The 22,278-nt window shown below is 49.4% G+C and overlaps 1 protein-coding gene across 1 annotated transcript in view; it reads right to left on the reverse strand.

The window, feature by feature from the left end:
- BRPF3 (bromodomain and PHD finger containing 3) overlaps positions 1-19,284 on the reverse strand; it is a 31,425-nt gene extending 12,141 nt beyond the window's left edge. Inside the window, exons 1-8 of the mRNA XM_082663266.1 lie at positions 17,817-19,284; positions 14,307-14,463; positions 11,820-11,951; positions 9,352-9,480; positions 8,746-9,058; positions 7,703-8,005; positions 5,369-5,878; positions 2,392-2,485 (exon numbers count right to left, since the gene is read on the reverse strand). Of these exons, the coding sequence (XP_082519392.1) occupies positions 2,392-2,485; positions 5,369-5,878; positions 7,703-8,005; positions 8,746-9,058; positions 9,352-9,480; positions 11,820-11,951; positions 14,307-14,463; positions 17,817-19,267 (3,089 nt within the window). The 5' untranslated portion in view covers positions 19,268-19,284. The remainder of the gene's footprint in view (positions 1-2,391; positions 2,486-5,368; positions 5,879-7,702; positions 8,006-8,745; positions 9,059-9,351; positions 9,481-11,819; positions 11,952-14,306; positions 14,464-17,816) is intronic.
- Between the last annotated feature and the right edge of the window lie 2,994 nt (positions 19,285-22,278).

Below are 22,278 nucleotides of genomic sequence, written 5' to 3' on the forward strand. Positions count from 1 at the left end.
CTACAAAAATCTGTCACTGGACTTAAAGAATCTGAGTCCTTATAAAAATGTAAGGTACTGGTAGTTCTATTATGAAAGCCTCTCCAAGTTCACATCATGGATCTGGGGAGACATCTCCAAATACAACATAGGAGGGCACAACCAAGCAGTTAAGAGAGAAACTCTGGAGCCAGACTACCTGGGTTCAGAACCTCACTCTGTGCTACTCATTCATTCTGTGACCCTGAGCAAGTTAACCTCTCTGAGGCTTGTGTTCCCCATGTGTTGCTGTGAGGATTTAATGGATTAATACACAGCAAGCACTCAGTACAGAACACACCAAGTATTCAATAAATAGAAGTTATATAGTAAATATTATTATATAAACGGCAGTAAATTTTAAAGTCTCACTTGAATATTATAAACTACCAATGTTATACTATCAGATGATGAGCTCTGAGAAGGTTGAGCTCAATGAGACAGGATGCAACACCAAAACTAGGTCCATATGTTCCTGTTTCATAGAAAAACGCACAAGTGACTCGATCATGGCCTGCATTTCAGCCCTCTCTCTAAGTTACCCAGGTCTAAGCAGACAGCCCAATCAATAATTATTTTGCTTACTGGCTTAACATTTATCTCTCCCTTCTAGATGATAAGCTCCTTGAGAACAGACACCTTATCAGGGCTTAGAACAGTACCTGGCTCACGGTAAGTGCTTAATTAATAATTGAATGAGTGACCCAAAGAAGAGGGTGCAGCTCCAAACTGCTCAGAAAATCATTAGAAAAGATAAACCCAGGGACAGGATGGGAAGGGGATGGGATTAGTGACCAGAAATTCTTTCAAGGTTCTTTATTCTGCGATTATATGATTCTAGTCTAATTAATAAGATCTTCCTTTATGTACTTACCCCCACAATGTAGGAAAAAAGAAAAGAAAGAAAAAGAAAAAAATCCCTGTAGTTGAAGGCCTGAATCTCCTGTTGTAAACCGCAAAATTCTACTGAGAACCACTGAGCTAACGAGGAAATGCCTTCCAAGGGCATTGTTCCCACACTGAGCAGGGCCCCAGAGAAACTGGTGGCTTTGGCATGTTCCGCAGAAAGGCAAGCAGTCTGAACGGGCAGGCTAACCAGAGCCTGGCCTGGCTTGCTCCTTGCGGCTCACAGCTGGGAAGAGCACCCTTTGTGGAGGGAGGGGCCGAACATATCTTCTACCTTTAGTCAAGGACTAAGAGGGGACAGTTTGATAACCCCACTCCTACCCCACCCCAGTGAATTGGGTTTCCAGGCACCTTATCTTTGAAGGGAGTCAGGAACTCCAACCCGGGACCGGGCTAGAAGCATCCTGTATGATTTTGAAATCTCTGCCTCTTCTCTATGCCTGGTAACTGTGTTTTCCCATCCACTCCTCCTATATCTCTAGAGCTGTAACATGGAGGGAGACAGCTAGGACATTTCTGAGGCTTGGTGGGGAAGAATATCTCTAAGGAGCCACTGAAAGCTGGGCCCTGCTACAGCGCGGGAGCAGTCCAGGCCCAAGGGGGCATCTGGGGGCCTCCAAGAGCCCAGCACCAGTGTAGAGTGAGAACCCAATAGAACCTACACCCAGCCTGCCTTTGAAGCACTTCAAACACAGACACATAGTATTTTGGTGCTGCCCTGGGACCTCTCCTCCCCTGCTCTGAACCCAGAATCCATCCAGTAGCCATGTGGAGGGACCATGAGGTCAGCCTTCAGGACAAGTCATTCTTCTTCTGTGGCACTGAAGGTCTCCCATTTCCAAGAGTCCCACACTCCCTGGTGTCTTGCAGAGCATACAACACAGAGCAGAGAGATTCAATAAACTCTTAGTCGTGGAAGAAAGTTGAAGGTTCTGGCCTCGGAAATCCTCCCTTCAGGTGAAAGAATGGGAAAAGAAACCCATCCCTTCCCAGCTCAAAGATGGTAGAAGAGCTGGGGCCTTTGTCAGACTAAAAGGCAATTCCAAATTTCCTATCTGTCCATTTCTTATTCCTACACCACTGCTATGATGCCCTGAAAGGCAAAGGGTGAAACCATGTCTATAACTGGGTTATCTAAATGGGCCAGGGGGTGGGTGGGGATTGGCTCAAATGTTAACTTCACTGGGCAATACAGAGGGTGTCCCCACCCTCTGGAGCCAAATTCAGGTCTACAAACCCTATAAAGCATCAGCACTACTCCCCCCTAGTCAGATCAGGCCTGACAGTCAAGGGTCACAACGTTTCCTAGGAGCTACCAGAGTCACAGATGAGAGGCTTCAGGAAATAACAGGGGTGCGGGAAGAAAAAAACTGAGATAAGCAGGAGGAGGTTCAATCTGCAGCTGAAAGGAAAATAAATGGAGAGGTGGCAGAGCTGCAAACACGGCTTTGGGACAAGTGTTCTTACCTGCAAGCTTCAAATGCCAGTCCACCACTGAGACCCAAACTACATTCTGAGTCAGACCCGCTTTCAGTGTGTTTTCCAAAGCCGTTGGTCACACCTGCCAAGAACACACAAAGTGAGCCTGAGTGTAGAAACCCCCTTCCCCGACACATGCTGCAGTGTGAGGCAGCCACCTTGGGAGGGCTCAGCAGGGAGGGATGGAGAGGATGGCTGGTCCCTCCTCTTGGGAAATGGGTCTTGGGTGGTGGAGAGAACCTGATAAAGGTTTGGGGGAAATGTTGGCTAGGGCAGTGAACAGACACCGCATTTACCGTCCCATCCTTCTGGGTTTACTTGAAGGAAAATAGCCTATAGCTCATTCCAGTTACTGTCATTTGACTACAATGGGAAATACCAAGACTTCCTCACTCCGGCTTGTTCACAAGTCCCTGGATCTGCTTCTAATTTCAAGCCTCAATTATCAGGGAGTCTCCTCTGCCTCTTGGGAAGCCCACCCACCTTGCCTCTTCAGATAAACACTCACACACCCTATCCATCACACAGCTGGCAATAGCTAGCTTCATTCTTTTGGGATGGTGTCAGGGGAGGCTGGAGCCGGATAAGGACTGTGTCAACCACACCCTGAGATATCTAGCAGAGCTAGTTAAAGTTGAGGATGGGGGGAACTTTTCAGCAGATCTAAGGCAGACCAGACCTTCCTGGGATGATGGGGAGTCAGATTCCCTGGGTTCTAGACTGGGCTCTGAAATATGGGTCCCTTTTCCTCTTTAAGCCTTGGCTTCTACTTTCGTGAAGTGAAGGTAATACCTTCTTACTTATGGAGGATGCTATTAAGTATGAATGAGAGAAGGTCTGTTTACAGCAGGGAGCCCTTCAGAGGCAAATGAAGACTGTCTGGTCATCCCAGGGACAAGACTCTCATCTGCCATCAAAGCTTCAACTCTCCTCTCTATCTACCCAATTCCCAACCACCATCCAGAATCCCACAAGTCTGACAGCTGAGCCAAGAGCTCTAAGTCACATATACCTTAGCCAGAAAACTGTGAGGCAAGTCACACCTGTAAGAGCAGGTGTCTGAGCCAACATATCTGGACCCAAACCTGGCTCTGCCTCTAACATCATGACCTCAATTTAAATCACCAAAGCCTACTGTGCCTCATCTATAAAGGATCAACACCTGCTTTTAAGAGAACCCACTAAAGTTGTGCAAAAATATTCCTGGGTACCAGGTAGCTGGGATGGTGGAGGAGAAACAGATTCTAGCCCCCAAGCGGTGGGCCCCCTCAGGTTGGATGAGCCTGATGTCTAGACCTATTTCCCAACAGCAGGATTTTTCATTTTTAGTGCTCAGTGCTGTTTGGCTGTGCCTGATATAACTGACAGGATGACAACAATAACTGCTACCAACTACTGCTATATACCAAGTGCTTTATATAGGCTACTTCCAATCCTTAGAGCCACACAAGGAAGGTGTCACTAGCCCCATATTAGAAATAAGGAATAGGCTCACAGAGGTTAATTCATACGCCCCAGGATATACAGCTAGTAAGAAGATGGGATTTGAATTCAAGTCTGCCTCAAGCTCTTGACTCTATATAAACACCCTACTGCCCTAAAACAGGGAAGCTTGGACCAGACAGGAAAGGAAGGTACTGCTGGAAACAAAGTATTAGGTAGGAAGACAGAAAAGCAGAGAAAAGCATGTGCTGACCACACAGCCCAAAGCCACCATGTAACAGGACATGAGGAGCAAAAGCCAAGAGCAGGCCCCTCCCTGCCAAGTGAGCTGGCCTTCCATATCCCACCAAGACTAAACAACTGTCTGGTGATGGGGGCCCTGCATGTCCAGGTCCACCTTGCCCACAGCATTGGCTCCTGATGCCCCTCTTCGCTTTGGAGAGGGAAGCCCCTCTCCAAACTGTCCCTCACAGGGACTCTGACCTTGTTTCTACACACCTGGGCCTGAGCCCTTTGTTCCTTTCTAGTCTGTCCTCATCCCCTGGACCAGCTTAGGCACTGTCTACTCATGAAGCCTTCCCAACTCCCCCAGTTCCTATTCCCTGAACCTCTAGCAGTGCTGTCACCTGACACATAACCACAGACTGTCCAGCACTGGGGTATCTCTATACCTCAGGACACCATCTAGTCTCCCCACTGGATGGTAATTTGGACCTGGGTCTGATTTACTGCTCCCCAGTGACCAGCTTGTGTTGGACATGCAGTAAGGACTCTTTAGTGACAAGCCCCTATTACTACCTCTGAGACCGCATCTCCTATGATCCCTTGGCTCACTCTGCTGTGGCCACATAGGTCCCCTCACTGTTCCTCAGACATGCAAGCATGTTTCCACCCCCATGGCCTGTGCACTTGCTAGTCCATCTTTTTGGAACATCTTTTCCCCAGATACCCGAAGAGCTCACACCCTCAGCTCCTTCAGATCTTTACTCAGAAAGCCTCCCCTGGCCACCCTCTTTAATATCACCTCAGCATCCCCTCTCCCCCCCTTCCCTGTGGGACTTTTCTCCACAGCTTCTAATATGCGATACAATTTATTTATTTGCTTTTAGTCTACCTCCCCTACAAGAGAGGAGACTTGTCTGTTTTATTTATTGATTTTTCCCCCTACACTTTAGTGCCTACAATAATGCCTGATATAAATATCTGATGAATAAATGAACTAAAATGAAAGTAGGAACCATTTTATCATATATAGCTTTATACGCTGCTCAGGGCCAAAGAGAGCCCCAGACACAAGCTGGCCCTCTCAAAACACTTGCTCAAAGCCTATTTCCCCAGGCCACTACTCATGTACCAGGCCCAACTGTGCACTACGGAGCCCTCAGTGCTACTACTGGCATCCACAGGGGCCATCCACAGGGGCCATCCACAGGGGAGGCAGCTGACTGGGGAAGGTGCCGGCTGGCAAGGCAAAGCAGGAAAGCAGATGAGAAGTAGCGAGAGAAGTCACAGGCGAGGTCACCTGTCTCTTCCCCCTGCTGGGGGGACCTCTCCCCTTCGCTCTCACTACAGCTCCTGCTCCTCGGCCGCTTCCGGGAGTGCTGTTCATCCTCGATGCTGGTGGGAGACGCAGGAGAGCCCACTGCGCCATGGTCCTCGCCGTTCTCCAGGGCCCTGTCTGGGCTCCTCTGTAGTTTAACCCCGTTCTTGGCCTTCTTGAAGAGGACTGATGTGCGACGGCCCACGCCACTGAGTGGGGCACCTGCGGGGGATGTATCGGGGGTCATGAGGGACACTCTATTAATGCCATTGTCACTGAGCAGGCGTTGCAAGGGCTCACTCTCTAGCTGCAGAGGTGATTTTTCCAAAAGCTCATCTTCTTCCACTTTTCTTGGCTTTGGGAATCGGCTTGGAGGTTTGCTATCATTGATGGGTTTCAGAGTGGGGGGATCCGGAGGGGATTCTTGCTCAGACAAGGAAGGCGCAGGCCCAGTAGGCTCCAGGGTTGGTGGGGGAGGCATTTTGGAGTCATCTGTTAGAGAAAAAGAGAACCTGCTTGAACATTTTAGAAAAAGTCTGCCCCTACAAGCCAGATAATGACACTGATAACTAAGAACCAAGAGCATAGGCTATTAGAAGGTTTGAGACGTGTCTCAGGTCTAAGGTGAAGAGAAGGTAGGACTAAGTTGTGTCTACACTAGTAGTTCTAAACCCTGGCTATGTATTAGTTACTCAGTTTCTTAAAAATTCCAATGCTGAGGTCCCACCCCAGACAAAATGAAACCAAATAGCTAACGATGGATTTTTTTTTTTAAAGCTTACCAGGTGAGTTTGATGAAGTCAGGGTTATAAACCACTGCCCTACACCCAGAAAGCCCAAAGCCCCCTGCTTAATCAATAATTAAGTAAATCTCAGCCTCACAGATTAGGGGTCTACAACTCTCTTTAGACCCAGGTGTTTTCCCATCTGTCAATGTATTTTGTTTCATATCACAAGTGAAGCAAGAAGGACAAGCAGAAAGAAGCAGCTTACAGATATGAAAAAATGAAAGCAAGGAAGTTAAATCAGTGGTTCCTGAACTTGTCTATTCAACCTCCACCTTAAAAAATGACAGTTTCGGGGCTTCCCTGGTGGCGCAGTGGTTGAGAGTCCGCCTGTTGATGCAGGGGTTCGTGCCCTGGTCTGGGAAGATCCCACATGCCGCGGAGCGGCTGGGCCCGTGAGCCATGGCTGCTGAGCCTGCGCGTCCAGAGCCTGTGCTCCGCAACAGGAGAGGCCACAGCAGTGAGAGGCCCGCGTACCACAAAAAAAAAAAAAGACACTCAAAACAGAGCTCAGATTTCCCTAATCTGAATTTCTGGGAGATGAAGCCTAGAAATTTTTTGAAACCTCTAGAAGCTGCTGCAGCCGGTCCACTGGGCATGACTCTGCACTGCCTTAGCCCAGGAGTGGGGATGGATACGAGTGGCATGCTGACTGCCACATGGGAAGGTGGGAAGGGTCACAATGGACACGAAGCCCTCTAATGATAAACCTGACCTCTCCGCCACATCCCCGCTCTCCCCCAACCTAAAATAAAATGGGCCATTCCCTGCAATTTGGCCCCTTTTCCCCTGGAGATAATTCCCAACCTTCTTGATTGTGTGGATGACAGGCCCTCCTGAGCTACAGGCTCAGATCCAAGGGCTGGTAACAGGGAGACAATTCTGTCCCCAAAGAAGCGGAGAGGATGGAAAGCAACTCAGGTAAGGCACCTGGATCTCTGAGAATCACTTCCCCCAGCTGTCTTTTGCAGTTCTGGGCTTTTCTGCTTGGGGTGGGCCTACTGTAGACTTGGCCAGCTGGGGTCAAAGCCATGAGCCCAGACCATCCTTAGGGTCTTTCTTTCTTTTCTGTTCCCCCACACCACAACCTAACCTGCTCTAAGAGCCTCTCTATATGATGGTATAAGTTGAACTAATATTTAACTGGTATGTGCAATATGGCCATACCAGGTGCAAAATATTGAAATACTTCTTTACAAGTTAGTAAACAGCTACTGGGCCCCAGCATCTGAAACTCCCTGAACCCACTCACAATCCAACAACTAAATATCTGCATCAGAGGCCCTCAGGAGCCCCCTCCAATATAAAAGCCAACATCTACTCTGACGGATGAATTTTGGTCTCTACGTATTGTTAAATATTTTGAGTATCATCCCTGGGTATGCATGAAAGTGTGACCCCTCCCAGGGCTTTTACTTGCCCATGAGGGTCACACCTAGAGTTGGGGAAGGATGTTCCCACTACAGGATTTCAGCTTAACTCTCCCTTACCCTGGCCCGCAGCCCCCGGCCTGCCCGTGACTGTCTCTCACCTCTGTCCCCATCGTCTTCTGGCTCCTCCTGCGGGGCCTGCTCCAGCACAGCCACATCCCCCCGGGGCCCTGCTGGCAGCTCCCCATTGGACACAGTCTTGTTTAGCGATGCCAGCTGCGGTGGTGGCGGCTGCGCCAGCTTCTGCCGAAGGGCATTGATCTCCCGGCGTAGCAGGCGGACACGGCGGGTCCGGGCCCCACTGGACCGCATGGCACTCACCAGGTCCAGTTTTTCCAGCAGCTCCTTCAGCTGCACCTCTGGGGACAAGTGGGCCCGGTTCTCTGGGATGAGGATGTTGTCCACTGCCAGGGAGAAGGGAGGACAGAAGAAGGGGCTGAAGGACCTGACCAGCCCAGGGCAAAGGGAAGGGCAGGGGCCAATTCCTTCAGATGCAAAATATTCTCCTGGAGTGCCTGGGCCAGTGGCTTCCAGCAGCGTCACTGTGGGGCCTTGGCCCTGGCAACACTGCTCCCAGGAGAGCAGCCACAGGGACAAGGTCAGAATCTGGGAAACACCTGCAGGAAGCAGTTCACAGTCACGATTATGGGCTCTGTGGAGCAGGCACGAGGCAGCTTGGCAATCCCCCGGCCTGAGTGACTGTTTGGCTGCTGCCATCGAGAAGCAGAGAGCAGGGGCAGGCAGAGTAGGGAATTACAGAGGCAATTCCATTTTTCTGATGCTCTACCTGCACTCTTCTGAATGAGCCAGACATACATCAGCACTGTGCTCCTGCTGCCCATGCTCCAATGCCACACAGAGGGAGTCCAGGAAAGAAAGACCCTTGGTGAATCTTTAGCTTTCAGACAGACAGCTAGTACCTTATTCCCCTTATCCTACTATTCAAGAAGTGCTCAGGGAATTAACTTTAACCCTCGGAACTATTCCAGCCACAAGCACATGTACCCCAGCCTGTGCCTATCCCCAGCTTTGCTCCTGGAGTCCACCCTATAGCCCCAAGGCCCATCCTGATCCCTGGCTCTCTGGGCTCTATCCCTGCGCCTCCTCCTGGCCCCTCTCCCCCCTGCCCGTCCAGGCTTCTCACCGTCTTCCCAGGAGAAGCGGTAAAAGTCCTCCAATTTGGGTGACTCGGGCAGGTGGGTGCCCCTCTCGGGGTCATAGCCGATGTTCTCTGCCTGCCGCCGGGCGTGCCGCAGGATGGCCCCTCCCAGGTCCCGCAGGCGGACAGCTGCTCGGTGGAAAATTGTGTCTTTAGCATTATACTTCATGCAGTTGGTAACTATAAGGTTAAAGTCCTCCTCAAACTCCTCCAAGGTGCCGTACAGGTGGGACTCCAGCTTCCGCCTCATAGTAGAAAAATCCATTGGCTTGGATATGAATTCCAGGTAATCTGGAACCTAAACATATAAAACCTGTACAATTACAACAACCATTTACTAGCCAAACAGGCGCACCCTTCAGCGGCACTCTTGCCACCCCATTTTCTGGCTTGGCCATGCCAGGCTCACTCACAGCCCCAGGGCTCTGGCCCACCTTGGCCTGCTGAGCCCTCACCGTGGGCAAGTCTACTAGCCTTGCCAGACACCCCCAGGTTTTGTACACCCTGTGGCCCAACCCCTTCCTAGCCTACTCAGACCCTATTTCCATTTCAGGTAGGGCTCACTGCTCAGGAAGTAGCGGGGGAACTTGCCTCACTCAGGTTGACAGGCTCGGCAAAGATGTGTGCGGGATCCTTCTCCTGCAGCAAGTCCAGTGTTGTCCTCAGCAGAACGTTGAACGGCATAAGCTCCAGCTCCATGGCGGCCTGCTGGACCTTGACCTGTGGGGGAGGTGGAGAGAAATCAGGACACCCCCCAAAGAGGCACCGAACTTTTGCTTGATAACTTGACTTTCACCAGTTGTGTAAGACAAATTTTCACAAGATATTAAGCTGACCACTATTTGAGGAGTTACCACTGAACTTTTAGCCTAGAAATAATCATACCAACAGCTGCCACTTTGTGAACATTTCCTATGCATTCAGGCTATATCAAAACTTACAGTAATAATAGTTAATACCTTTATAGTCCTTACTAAGTGTCAAGTAATGTTCAAAATAGGTACAAATGAGGTATTTTACAAAGAGGAAACTGAGGCACGGAAGGACTAAGTAAGTGACTGGCCCAAGGTCACACAGCTAATAAGGGACAGATTGGGATTCACAGTGTGTGCTTTTGACTACTATGCCACACTGCCTTTCTACTTATATTACCTCAGTTAATCATCACAACAACCTCGAAGGAGAAACTGTAATTATCTCCATTTTACAAATATGGAATCTGAGGTTTGAAAAGAGTATGATGAGGAGTTACTAACCCAAGGTCACCTGGCTAGGAAAGAACAGAGACGGACTTATACCTAGGTATGACTTAGTCCAAGAGGCACACTGATGATATAAAATGTCCCTTGGGCCAGGATTCCCACCTAATTGGCCCTTGGACCACCTAGGTCGGCCTAGGGTGACCAAGGCCTCAAGGCTCACCCCCTTGGGTGGCAAGTAGCCTGACATATTTGCAGCAGTGTGCTATACAAATGTTATTTTCCATGTGTGCCTTAATGTAAAAAGGTTGGGAAGCCGTGTATTAGACTACAAGTTCCTGCCTCTTGGCTACATCAAAACAAATGCCTGCCTGCATCCCCTGCCTGCTTCCTTTTCCCTTACATTTCTCTGGACCAGAAATGGGAAGAGAAGCTCAGCTGTGGGGCCAGGCCTGGGACGGCACAGACAGTTTGAATCCATAGACAAGGTCCTGAGATGTCCTCCATGCCCACCTGTGCTAAGTATGGCAAGAGCTGCCCAGTCTCAGTGGTGGAAACTCGGGCTACAGGACCGTGAGAGAAGGGCTTGTGCTGGGGCTGAACAGTGAAGCAGAGTTCGGAGAAAGAGAGAAAGAACATCTTTAACCCAGGCCTCTGAAGCATGAGAGTAACAGCTGCTATTCCTGGACCAGAGAGAACAGTTTTGGCATTCAATTAATAGTTTTTGCTCACTGTCATGTGCAGAGTGCTGCCGTAGACACTTCAGGGAGGCAAAGAGTATCAATAATGATGATGATGATAGCAGCTGACACTTCTATAGCCTTACTATGTGCCAGGCACTGTTCTAAGCTCTTTATATACACTAAGTTATCTAATCCTCACAACCTTATGAGATGGGTTCTATTATTACCCCCATTTTATAGTCAAGGAAACTCGAGGTATAAGGAGATTAAGCAACTTAATGTCATACAAGTAGTAAGTGGCAGAGCCAGGATATAAATGCAGGCTGTCTGAATAAAGATGCAGATGTAGAGAATGGACTTGAGGATGGGGAAGGGGGAAGGGTAAGCTGGGACGAAGTGAGAGAGTGGCATGTACTTCTATACACTACCAAATGGAAAATAGATAGCTAGTGGGAAGCAGCCGCATAGCACAGGGAGATCAGCTCGGTGCTTTTGACCACCTGGAGGGGTGGGATAGGGAGGGTGGGAGGGAGAAGCAAGAGGGAGGGGATATGGGGATATAGGTATATATATAGCTGATTCACTTCATTGTACAGCAGAAACTAACACAACATTGTAAGGCAATTATACTCCAATAAAGATGTTAAAAAAAAAAAACAAAACACGCAAGCTGCCTGATGCCACAGCTCATATTCCTAATTCCTAGGCTACACTACCTACCTCAACATTCTCCATGCTCAGAGGCTTAGAATCTCTTTGAACAGAGGTTGGAAAATTTAAATGATTCAAGACTATAAGTGTTTAAAGGCCAAGTGAGAAACCCCAGAAGCTCCCAGGTCAAAGGTGATACCCATAAGAATGGCTTGAGAAGCTCTCCAAAACAGAAGGCCAGGCTCCGCCCACCCCCCACCCCCCATATCCTGAATGAGAAACTCCAGGGATGGGCCCAGGCATAGGATATTAAGCTTATGCCTGAGGCCACCAGGAGCTAAACTCCCTAAGTTCGAAGCCATCAGCAGCACCACACCCAACGCAGAGTAGGCAGGTCTTGGAGCCCACAGTGCTGGGCAGGAAGGTAAGAAAGCTGACACCAGGCAGGGGCTCCTGGGTCTCCTGAAGCCATACTGACAGTAGGAGAAAAAGATCTTGAACAAGAGCCCTGGGGGCTCCTCCTCACCTGCTCCCGCTTGAGCTTTTCTCTTTTCCGAATCAGCTCAATCAGCAGCCGTGCCCGCTCCAAGTCGTGCCGGAGCTTCTGCCAGTATTTCAGCTCTTCCTTCACTGCATTTGTCTTCTCGTCCTGCTCCCGCTGCAGGAGGGAAGGGAAAGGATAGAGGAACTGTGGGCCTCCTTCCTGCCCAAAGTCCTCTCCCTGCTCAAGCCTCTGGGGCCTCAGCAGGTAAGAGCCCCATCCCCTTCCTGGACCCATGGTCCCGGAGAGCCCTTCCACCCCCTCTACAACCCTTCCTCCAGTGCTTCCCCAGCCTTATAACAATGTTTCTTCACTATAGCACAATAACCATTGCTGGGGTGAGAGCTGGGACTGCTTCTCCCTACCCCCAGGGACACCAGAGAGCAGCTGTGCATCCTCAGGGCTGGAAAGAATTTCAGAAGGAAACTAATAGACACCTCAGGGTGGAAAGAATTTCACCCTAGAGCTTCGACTTGGCTAGAAAACAAAGCGAAGTTTTTACTACGAGCTTGTGCTTACTGACTTGAACATACTTTAAAACACCACCACCACCACCAAAAACGTGATTCCTGCCCTAAAAGTGGTTACAGTGTAGTTGAGGGAAGAAAGAGGCCCAGGGTTTGATACGCAAGGGCACAGCAGCATAAAGACAACAAAAACTGATTGGATAAACTGAATATAAAATGCTAAGAGGACATAAAATAGAGAAGATCTCAGTGGACTGGGGTTAGGTCAGGGATTCCTGGGGCGAGCAATCTTACTAGGGTTTCACATGTAATGATGCATGTGGATGAAGAAAGCAGTAAGAAAGGCCTCTTTTGGAACCGAAGGGACCACAAAGCAGAAGTATGAAGGCAGAATTAGTGATTCTTTGCTTGTTGAGAAAAACGGGCTGGCCAAAGCAGAGAAACTGGAGAACCACAAAAGCCAAGGAAGACCCAGGATCCAGCTGGCAAGAAGCTTCAAATGGCAGGCAAAAAAGCCTGGACGTGGCCTGCCTGGCGAGGGGGAATTTATTCCGGAAAAGGAAATGACAGGATGGAAAATGGTTAAGTGTGTAAGACAGTACCAGCTGTAAAGCAAAGAAAGAATTAGAGGCTGGAGACCACCTAGAAAGCTACTACTGAAATTAAAGGGGCATGGATGAGCAGGGTAGCTGTGGAATGGAGATAAAGGGCCATATACTGATAAATCCCCCAAAACAGATCAGGGGATGATTAACTGCAGCTCCTTATGGAGGAAAGAGCCAAAAGTAACTCCAAGGTGGGCAACATCTGAGGTCAGGAGGAAGAAGCTTCCATAACAGTAATGGGGAAATACATTTACGGAGATGAAGGAAGATAATGAATTCAGTTTCCAATATCTGAGTTCAGGAAATAACATCTACAAGGACATCTATAGTTCGTCTGCCCCAGAGGGACTGAGGGCAGAAAAAAGGGAGGGGACAAGACAAGAAACCTGGAGCTACTGCTACACAGTTATTGACAACTATGAGTGTGGACAAGCTCTCCAAGCCAACAGGGAGGCAACAGAGCCCCTGGGAGTGTTACCATTAAGGGGTAAGAATTAGGATCAGCACAGGGTACAGTTAGTGGGGTAGAGGGGATGGGAAATGGTGTCACAGAGAAGCTGTAAGACAAAGTGATCGTGGTGTCAAATGCAGTCCAACAGTCTATAAGGTGAGAATCTGACGAAAGACTTGCTGGGCTGGAAGGGGTCACTGATGTTCTAGAAGAAGCTACAGGGGAGCAAGCAGACCATTTCAAGGAGAGATTGGATATACACTTCCCCTTCAGGACTTCAGTTACAAAAGGCAAAAGTAAAATCAGACAGAACAGAGGGCACCAGAGTCATGGGAAGGCTTGCCTTGTCTCTGGAGTAATGGTGTGGGAATATTTCAAGGCAGAAGTAATGGAACAAGTGAAGAGGCAGAGAGAACTAAATATGTTTTTTTAAAAGTCTCTCAGGAGGCCTCCACCATCTCGGAAAACACTAAACATGCAGCAACTCCAGTTGCTAATGTCTAAAAGATCACCCCAACTGGGCAGGCTGTGCGCTACAACCTAGATGGTTAGTGTATTTTTTATGGAACATTTTTAGGCAGATGGCAGTATAGTGTCTTAAGGAAAGTATGCTTTCCTAACTTATACAACATGGTCACCTGACCCTCACTCAGCCCACTTCTTCCTTTCTACCATATCTAAAGGGTTTTCCCCACGTAGAGGGAAAGCTGGGCTTGCTTTCCACTCTCCCCTAGAATTTGCTCCAAGCCAAGCCTCTCTCATCTAGAAGGGCTGCTCTCTGGTCTGAAGAGCTCTACAGTCCTGGAAGTCACTCCTCGGATGGACCACCTAGAGAGGTGATGGCTATAGGCAAAGGCCCCGCAGAGGGCTCAGGGAGAGTTGCCCCAACCATCTCTCCTTCGTCACTCTCCACCTCCCTCCACTGCCCTCAAATAACTACTTCACCTACCTGCTCAGCATTCCTTTGGGACTGCAGGTGGGAGTGCAGGCGCCGTATGAGGGGGACACCATTCCGTGCCTGCCGCTTCAACAGCCAGTAGTTGTGAAGCCGCTGCATGAACTGGTTTTTCCTCTGAAAGGAGAGACCACTACAGATCTTGTTCAACCTTGAGTAGAGGCAGAGGGAAGTGAAAGACAGGGTCAGTGGGCAGCCCAGATTACAGCCTCCTATTCAGACCCCCTGGTTCATTTCTGAACCTTATAGAGGAAGACAGAATAAAGTAGCCAAAGCCTCACCTCAGAGAAAGCCTTGAAAAGGACAGCAAAGTTAAGCAGCTCAGATTCAGCATGGGATATTTCACTTGATTTTCCACCTCCTGCCTTGCAGTCCTGATTCTCCAAAAGAACCCTCCCCCAGGAACCCTGACCCTATAGTCCTGGACTCCTGAGACACAGGTCTGTGCCCCAACACCCCCACTCTTCTCTTGATAAAGGCAGCAAAAGAGAACAGGAACTTGCATAAGCTGTGGGCAAAGCGGTCACTGTTTCCTGCCCCCTGTAGTTAAGGGTCCCACCAGACCAGGGAGTAGTCCACAGCCAAGCTGGAAGGAAAATTAGTAGGAATATAGCAGGCTACTGCCTTCTGAACCCAAATACAACCCTTTGGAGTTGTCTGACCTCTGGTTTTTCATTAAAAATCTCAGTAGCCTAAAAATGTCTAATTTTGAACCAAATGAAAAAAAAAATGGATCTAAAGATGTAAGAGGATGGAGAATCTGAAAAGTCAGCTGGCTAGACAAAGAAAGATAAGTACTGTATGATAACGTTTATATGTGGAATCTAAAAAAGACAACAGGGGAATTCCCTGGCGGTCCAGTGGTTAGGACTCGGTGCTTTCACTGCAAGGGCCCAGGTTCAACCCCTGGTCAGGGAACTAAGATCCCACAAGCCGTGTGGCGTGGCCAAAATAAATAAATAAATAAAAAATACAACAAGCTAGTGAATAAAACATAAAAGAAGCAGACTCATAGATATAGAGAACAAACGAGTGGTTACCAGTGTGTGGCAGGGGGGTGGGAGGCAATACAGGGCTGGGGGAGTGGGAGGTACAAACTATTGGGTGTAAGATAGGCTCAAGGATGTATTGTACAACACAGGGAATATAGTCAGTATTTTGTAATAACTGCAAATAGAAAGTAAGCTTTAAAAATTGTATGAAAATTAAAAAAAATTTTTAAAATTTAGCTGGCTAAACTGCGACAAAAGAGAAGTCTGGAGGTCAGCGTTCAAGCCAAAAACACGTGGCGGGGGAGGAGTGGGAAGGGAATTAATGAGCTCCCACAGTCTCTACCATAATGCCCAAATTTCAACGTGGGTCACATTATTCCCATGTTACAAAAGATGGAAAGGCAGCTTAGGAACATTGTCAAAGTCACTAATGCAGCTAAAAAGATGGTGAAGCTGGGCAGGATTTGAACTCATGATCTCTCTGCTACAACATCTGTGTTCCGAAATTGGTTAAGCAAGGCCTCAGTGCTCCTGTGGCGTTTCCTCTGCTTCTTCTCTTCCTCTTACTCCACTGAAAGGAAGACAATTGTGGCTAAACAAGAAGGTGGAATCTAAGAAGGATGTTCATGTTGGGCTAGATATTGCTCACCCAGGCCTTGTGCCTTTCCATGGTCAGACATTCCTGCCCCAAAGCCAAGCTTACAAAATCAAGACCTAGGCCTTTCCCCAAAGGACAGATCCCCCACCAACACCCATGCCAAGCACACCTGCCCAGATGCAGGCAGCCCCCTCCCTCTACAACCTCTTGGCCATGGAGGGTCCCAATGGCATTTGTGCAGGTGGGGAAAAGAATAATAATAAAATAGCAGTAGCAGCAGCAGCCATCATTTATTGAGCACTTACTATTTGCCAGGCACTGTGCTTTACTTGTATTATCTCATCTATTTCTCCCAACAACCCTGTGAGGTAGTTTCACTTACAAATAAATAAACTAAGGCTGAAAGAAGTTAAGTGACTTGCCAAAGATCACACAGGTAGTTAGTGACAGAAGCAAGATTCAAACACAGGTCTGTCTGGTTCTTAGCCAGCATGCTGTGCTGGCCCCTGCAAGAGACCACCTACAAGAGCAGACCTGACAACCAAAAAGTCTAGCCCCAGGGCATAACCACCCTACAGATGGAGACTAAGCATGGACCTCACCTAAGGGAGGAGGGGAGCCTAGAACAGCTCTGTGACTAGAAGGCCCATTTCCAGTTGACTGAATCTAACTCCAGCCATGGCTCACAAGAGCCTCTCCCTCTGGATCTTGTCAGCTCTTGTGTCTTCCTTCCAGACCAACAAGTCTGGTTGCCTATTTCCCTCATACAACTCACTCCCCACTGCCCTCCAGTACTCCTTTCTCCCTATCCCTTACACCAAGAGAGACAGACAGCAGGAACAGAACCTAGAGGCATCACAAGCCCCAGCTTGTCCAGGGTCTGTCGCTTTACCCCTGGTTCCTTCCAGCCCTTAGAACAGGACTTGGCATATAGTAAGTGCTCAATAAACATCTCATTGAATGAATAATGGAGTGAACAACTTTACCTCCCGTGGCCGCAGTTTCTTCATCTGGGGGTGTGGGAGAAGGTGCAAGGACTATGTTAGATGAATAATCTCCAAGATTCCTTCCTGCTCTAACACTGCAGTCTTTTTAGTGAACATCACCAATGAGATGGGCCTCCGCTGGAAAATCTTCCCTGTCTCTTGCTTGTCTGCCAAGCTCCCATCCCTCCAACAGTGCCAGCTATCTCTCTGATGGTTTAAAACAGGCACAATTGTTTCTCTACAGACTCGGTGGGGGCCAAGGCGGCTTAGTTACACAGCAGAGCTGAGTGATCTTCTTTCCGCTAAATCTAAAAGCTTCTCAGGAGACATAACATATCTTCCCCACATGACCACCCCCTTACACAAAGTCTGCATCATTCCCAGGACAGAGCTTTCTGGACAGCAGGTACCTATACTGACCCCTTGAAACAGTGGTTCTCAACTGGAAGTAGTTCTAGCCCCATAAGGTTACTAGAAATATAAGTAGGGAGCATCTGAGGTTGTCACAAAGACCAGGCAATGAGGGAGGGGATGCAAATGGCACTTACAGACAAAGACCAGGGATGCTAAACATCGAGAAATGTACGGGACAGCCTTAATAATGAATTACCTCCTGTCCAAAATGCCACTTGTGCCCTGTTGAAAAATATTACCTTAGACATCCTGTCACCTGGGTTTCTAAGCAACTTAAGTGTCTGTCTCACCTTGAATCAAAGGAAATACATTGCTTTGAAGGGCACAATCAAAACCACAAACCAGTCCAGGTGAGCCCAGGGTCTAAAGGAGAAGTCTAAATTTGAGAGCACAGAAGAGAAGAGGTATTCACCAACCTTGGGGAAAGAAGCCTGGCTCAGAAGCCTGGCTCAGGGCCAACACCAGCCCGAGAAGAAATCATGAGTCCCTAGGGAGCCCTCCTGGGCAGGCTCACCTGTAAGAGGGTATCTGTGGGACAGTGACCATGGGGACAGTGGAGGGTGTGTCTCGGCCCACTTCCTCTGGCTCCTTCTTGATCCTTTGCTTCAAAGTCATCTTGTTCTTCTTGGACACTCCCTTGAGGGGGCCACCTACCCCACCTTGGCCTTCATCTTCCTCCTCCTCTTCTACCTCTTCCTTCTCTTCTTCCTCCCCACAGCCTTCCTTCAGCCCTTCTTCGTCCCCAGCCTCACTGAGACTTCCTGGGGAGTCGCCCTTCCTCCTAGCAGTGGCGGCACCTGGCGGCGAGTGGGCTTCACAGTAGGCGGTCTTGCGCACTGTGAAGATGGTGCCATTGAGGCTGGTCTCACGCATAGGCTCAATCTTCATGAAGAGCCCAGCTCGCTGTGCACACGTCACATGGAAGGCCGTGTAGCAGTTCACCTTATGGCACTGGATGGCTGCACCCAGCCCCTTCTGCTTGCAGATATAGCAGGTTAGTTTCCAGCGGGCAGGTGGGATGTTGTCGATGCCCTCAATAGGCTCCAGGAACACGGTGTTAGCAAAGCAGACTTCAGGGATCCAGATGGCACACACCACGTGGGCCCAGTGCCCATCACTGGTCTGTTTGAAGGCGCCACCCTTGTTGGGGCAGAGGACGCAATCCACAGGCCGGGAGGGAGACTGTAGACAGCAGCGGCATAGCCACTGGCCCTCGGGGATGTAAGGGACGCCATAGCACTCCTGGTGTACAGCCAGGTTGCAGATGTCACAGAAGAGAATGACGTTGCTGTTGTGGCATTCGTCATCCAGGCATACACAGCAGAAAGCATCTTCATCAATGAGTGACTGTTGGGCCCCACTGCTTCGACTCTCCAAGTATGACTCCTTCTCAAGCCGATCCACCAGCAGCTCAAAGGTATCTGCCGACACCAAACTGTGCCCATCTACTCGCCGCTTCTCATTTACCATGTCCAGCCAGGCAAGGTCCTCCTCATCCATGTCGTATTCTACTTCTGCATCCAGGTCTTCAGGTGGCTTCTCAATGTAGCGGTAGTAGGCAGCAGGCAGCGGGGGTGCTTCTGGTTGACTGCCTGAGTCCACCATGCGGAAGCTGGGTTGTGGGAGGTGGAAGGAAGTGCCGGATGCATGCTTGGAGCAGGACTCCTTCTTCTTGCCCTTGGATGAGGGTTTTTTGGACTTGACAGGGAACTGAGGCTGCTCACTGTTTTCCTTGTTACTATTGCATTCGGTGATATCCTGGGCAGTCAACTCATCCTCTGTGATGATCTTGAGCGGGTCATAGATGCTAATACGATGCAGACGTCCATCAATGTCCACCTCGACGATCCGTTGGGCCTGGGCATATGTCAGGGTCTCCCGAGTGGGTGAGCACTTCAGACTATAGGGGGATGGGGAGCGCCGGCCCTCGGCATTCTGCCGTGACTTCCGGCGAGGCTTCCTCATGGCACCCGGGAACCAACGAGACAGGCCTAAAGAGGAGGCCAGGAGACTGTGAGCCAGACGTTCAGGCATGCATGCATTCATTTACCCTTCCATCTGATCAAGTGGCCACTGAGCAAACTGGCTATTCCCTCTGTCTGAACATCCTGCCCCTCAGGTATCCACATGGCTTGCTCTTTCACCTCCTCCAAGTCTTTCCATAAACAGTGTTTCTCAGTGAGACCTATGACCATTCTATCCAAAATTGCAAATCCCTTTCCCCCACCAGCAATCTTTCATCCTGCTTTATATTTCACTATAACACTCACCAATTTTTACTGTGCTATGTAATTTATATATTTATCATGTATATTTGTTTCCTTCCTCTAGAATGTAAGGCCCATGAAGGGAGGGATTTTTGCCTGTCTTGTTCACTGCTGTATCTCCAGCACCTGGAATGGTGCCTGACTCCTAAGTAAGCATTCTATAAGTGTTAGCTGAATGAAATGAGAAATCAAACACTCATGATCCCTGCCCTCAAGGAGTGCTGTCTGATTGAAGGGACAGAAAAGTAAACACAACAGATCACTACAGATCAATGCAACATGGGGAGAGAGCTAATGTTCTAATGGGGTATTTAAGGCTGTGGGACAGCTAACTATGGAAAAGGGGGTGGTGGTTAAGGCTTAGGAAAGGAGTAAACAAGAACAGCATCCACTTACAAGCTCTACACATGACCTGTGGCCCCATGGGGGATCAAAAATCCACAGGTCTAGAGCCCTCTCCCAACCCATCTTACCATGATCCATGATCAGAAACACTATCCCCGACCATGCCCAGGGGTGAAGGGGTAAGGCACGTGAAATGTCTATCGCATGTGGTCTAAGGACTTCAAACTACAATGTGCAGGGTATTCTCTGCAAAAGGCAGCATTCAGGATGCATTGGCTAGTACATCTCTAAGCAGAAACCCTGGAAGCTCTGGGTGTGGCCCCAAGTGGCCTATTTGGTACCCTCACTGGACCTAAGGCCAAGGTAACTGGGGCAATATCTGGGGTAAACTCTCAATGCATCTGTTACTTCAAAAGCCCCTCTCTCCCAAAATACATCCAGTCCACCCTTGTGCAACAAAGAGAAAGCTCTAAATTTTTCCCATTGTTCACTGGGATGGAGGGAATTATGACAAGCTCACAAGGAGCTGTGGTCACAGTTACTGAGGCCATCAATACTAAGAAAGACCTCTGGGGATATGGTGCCCTGAGGTGCGGGCAGAGGCTTGGAAGGGTATGAACAGGGAGACGATTTCAAGGAGAAAAACAGAATTTGTCACCTTGCTTGCAGGATCTACCATCTTTATAAAGTGGAGATGGTGATGATAATGTAGCACACTTTCACAAACTACAAAGCCCTTTTACTTTTAATATTTTTCACAACTACCTTGGAAGGGAGAATAGATATCCTCACCTCCATTTTACAGATGAAGACACAGAAGCTCAGAAAGGTGTCACTCCCCCTAAAGCTGGTAAGTGACAGAGTTACAATTCAAACCCAGATCTTCTGATCTGCTCAAGCCATCTCACTAGGACATAAGAACACCACCGAGATGCCACGGTCTGGTACAAAAAGAGGCTCTGAGGCAATCCAGGTACTAATCTTGGCCCTGTGTGACCCAGAGAAAGTCACTGAAACGTTCTGTGCCCGCACACTCCATCAGTAAAATGAAATTAATAAAATTTATTTCTTAAGGGTTGCTATTTGGTAGTAAGGTATTCTTAACATCCTTATTTTAAAAGCCTTCCAATCCCAAAGTCTGACTGAAAGAAACAAACAAAAAACAACTTGGCTGAGGCACAGTGCCAGGCAGGCACAAACCCTATTTGGAACCAAAGGAAAGAGAATCATTTGCAGAAATTCTGTCCAGGTTCCAGAGACCCTTGGCCACTACATGCCTGACAAATGCCAACTCCCTGGGGGCGGCCCGGGCCAACAGACCTGCTTTATTATCCCCACCCTGTCAAGGGCATGCAGACCCTTGCAGAGGTGTGAAAATCTATCTCAATAGTAACTTGAAATGCTTCAGAAAGGGGATGTAGCTCCTCCTTTGTCAAAGCCACGATATATTCCTCCTCCCTACCCACTACCTCCTAGAGTATCTCTCAATCAAGCAGCAAGTATCTACAGAGGCCTCTGTTGTCCTACCCAAGCCTCTAGACACTGGGGGGCCAACTCCAGAGGGGGAAGGGCTGCTGCTGAGGAAAAACGAAATGAGTTTCGCCCTCAAGGAGCTTACAGTCTAGTTTTTTGGCGGGAGTTTCTCATCCCACACAGCCCTTCCCACATACACAGCTCCAAATAACTCCAACACCCCCAGAGGTCTACCCGGCATCCCCTGAGCCCCCACTCGCCCACCCCACCCAGGTCCGCGAAGAATAAGGAGTTTCTGCAATTAAACTGTTTCCCCTGCACCCCACACGAGATACTCATGAGACAAATAAGGACCCCAGCCAAGACTCCCGCCCCTTTAAAGGGGCACCTCTTCCAGAAGAATCCTGACCCTTCGGAGAGGAAAGGAGGGAAATAACATCTCCTCACCAGAGAGGAGGGAGCGAGCGTGCCTGAGACAGACGCGGAGTCCGACCCTCAGACAGAGAAAGCTAGCGCCTGCGAACAAGCGGGTCACAGAGGCAAGCGCCCATTGGCCGCCTCACCTGCCCGTCTGGAGGAACCGGGGGCCAAGGGACGCTCAGGGGGTGGAACTCTCCTCTGACCTGACCAATTGGAGAGCGTGGCGGGGGCGGGGCTCGGCGGCTCGGCTTCCAGGGCCAGGGGGGAAACAAGATGGCGGCTGCGGGAGGGGGTCCTCGCTTTTCAGCTCCCCCCCTCACCCGCCTTTTCCTTCTCCGCTGCCACCCTGGCTCCAGGAAAGAGCTTTCGCGCCGCCCCCGCCCCGCTCGGGAAGCCCCTCGCTTCCCTCCCCCATCCCGTGCAGTCCCTGGTCCCCGTAGGCCCCGCTGCTCCCGCCCCCGTTCCGTCCGG

This window comes from Grampus griseus (assembly GCF_964374135.1).
Source record: "Grampus griseus genome assembly, chromosome: 10".
NCBI lineage: Eukaryota > Metazoa > Chordata > Mammalia > Artiodactyla > Delphinidae > Grampus > Grampus griseus.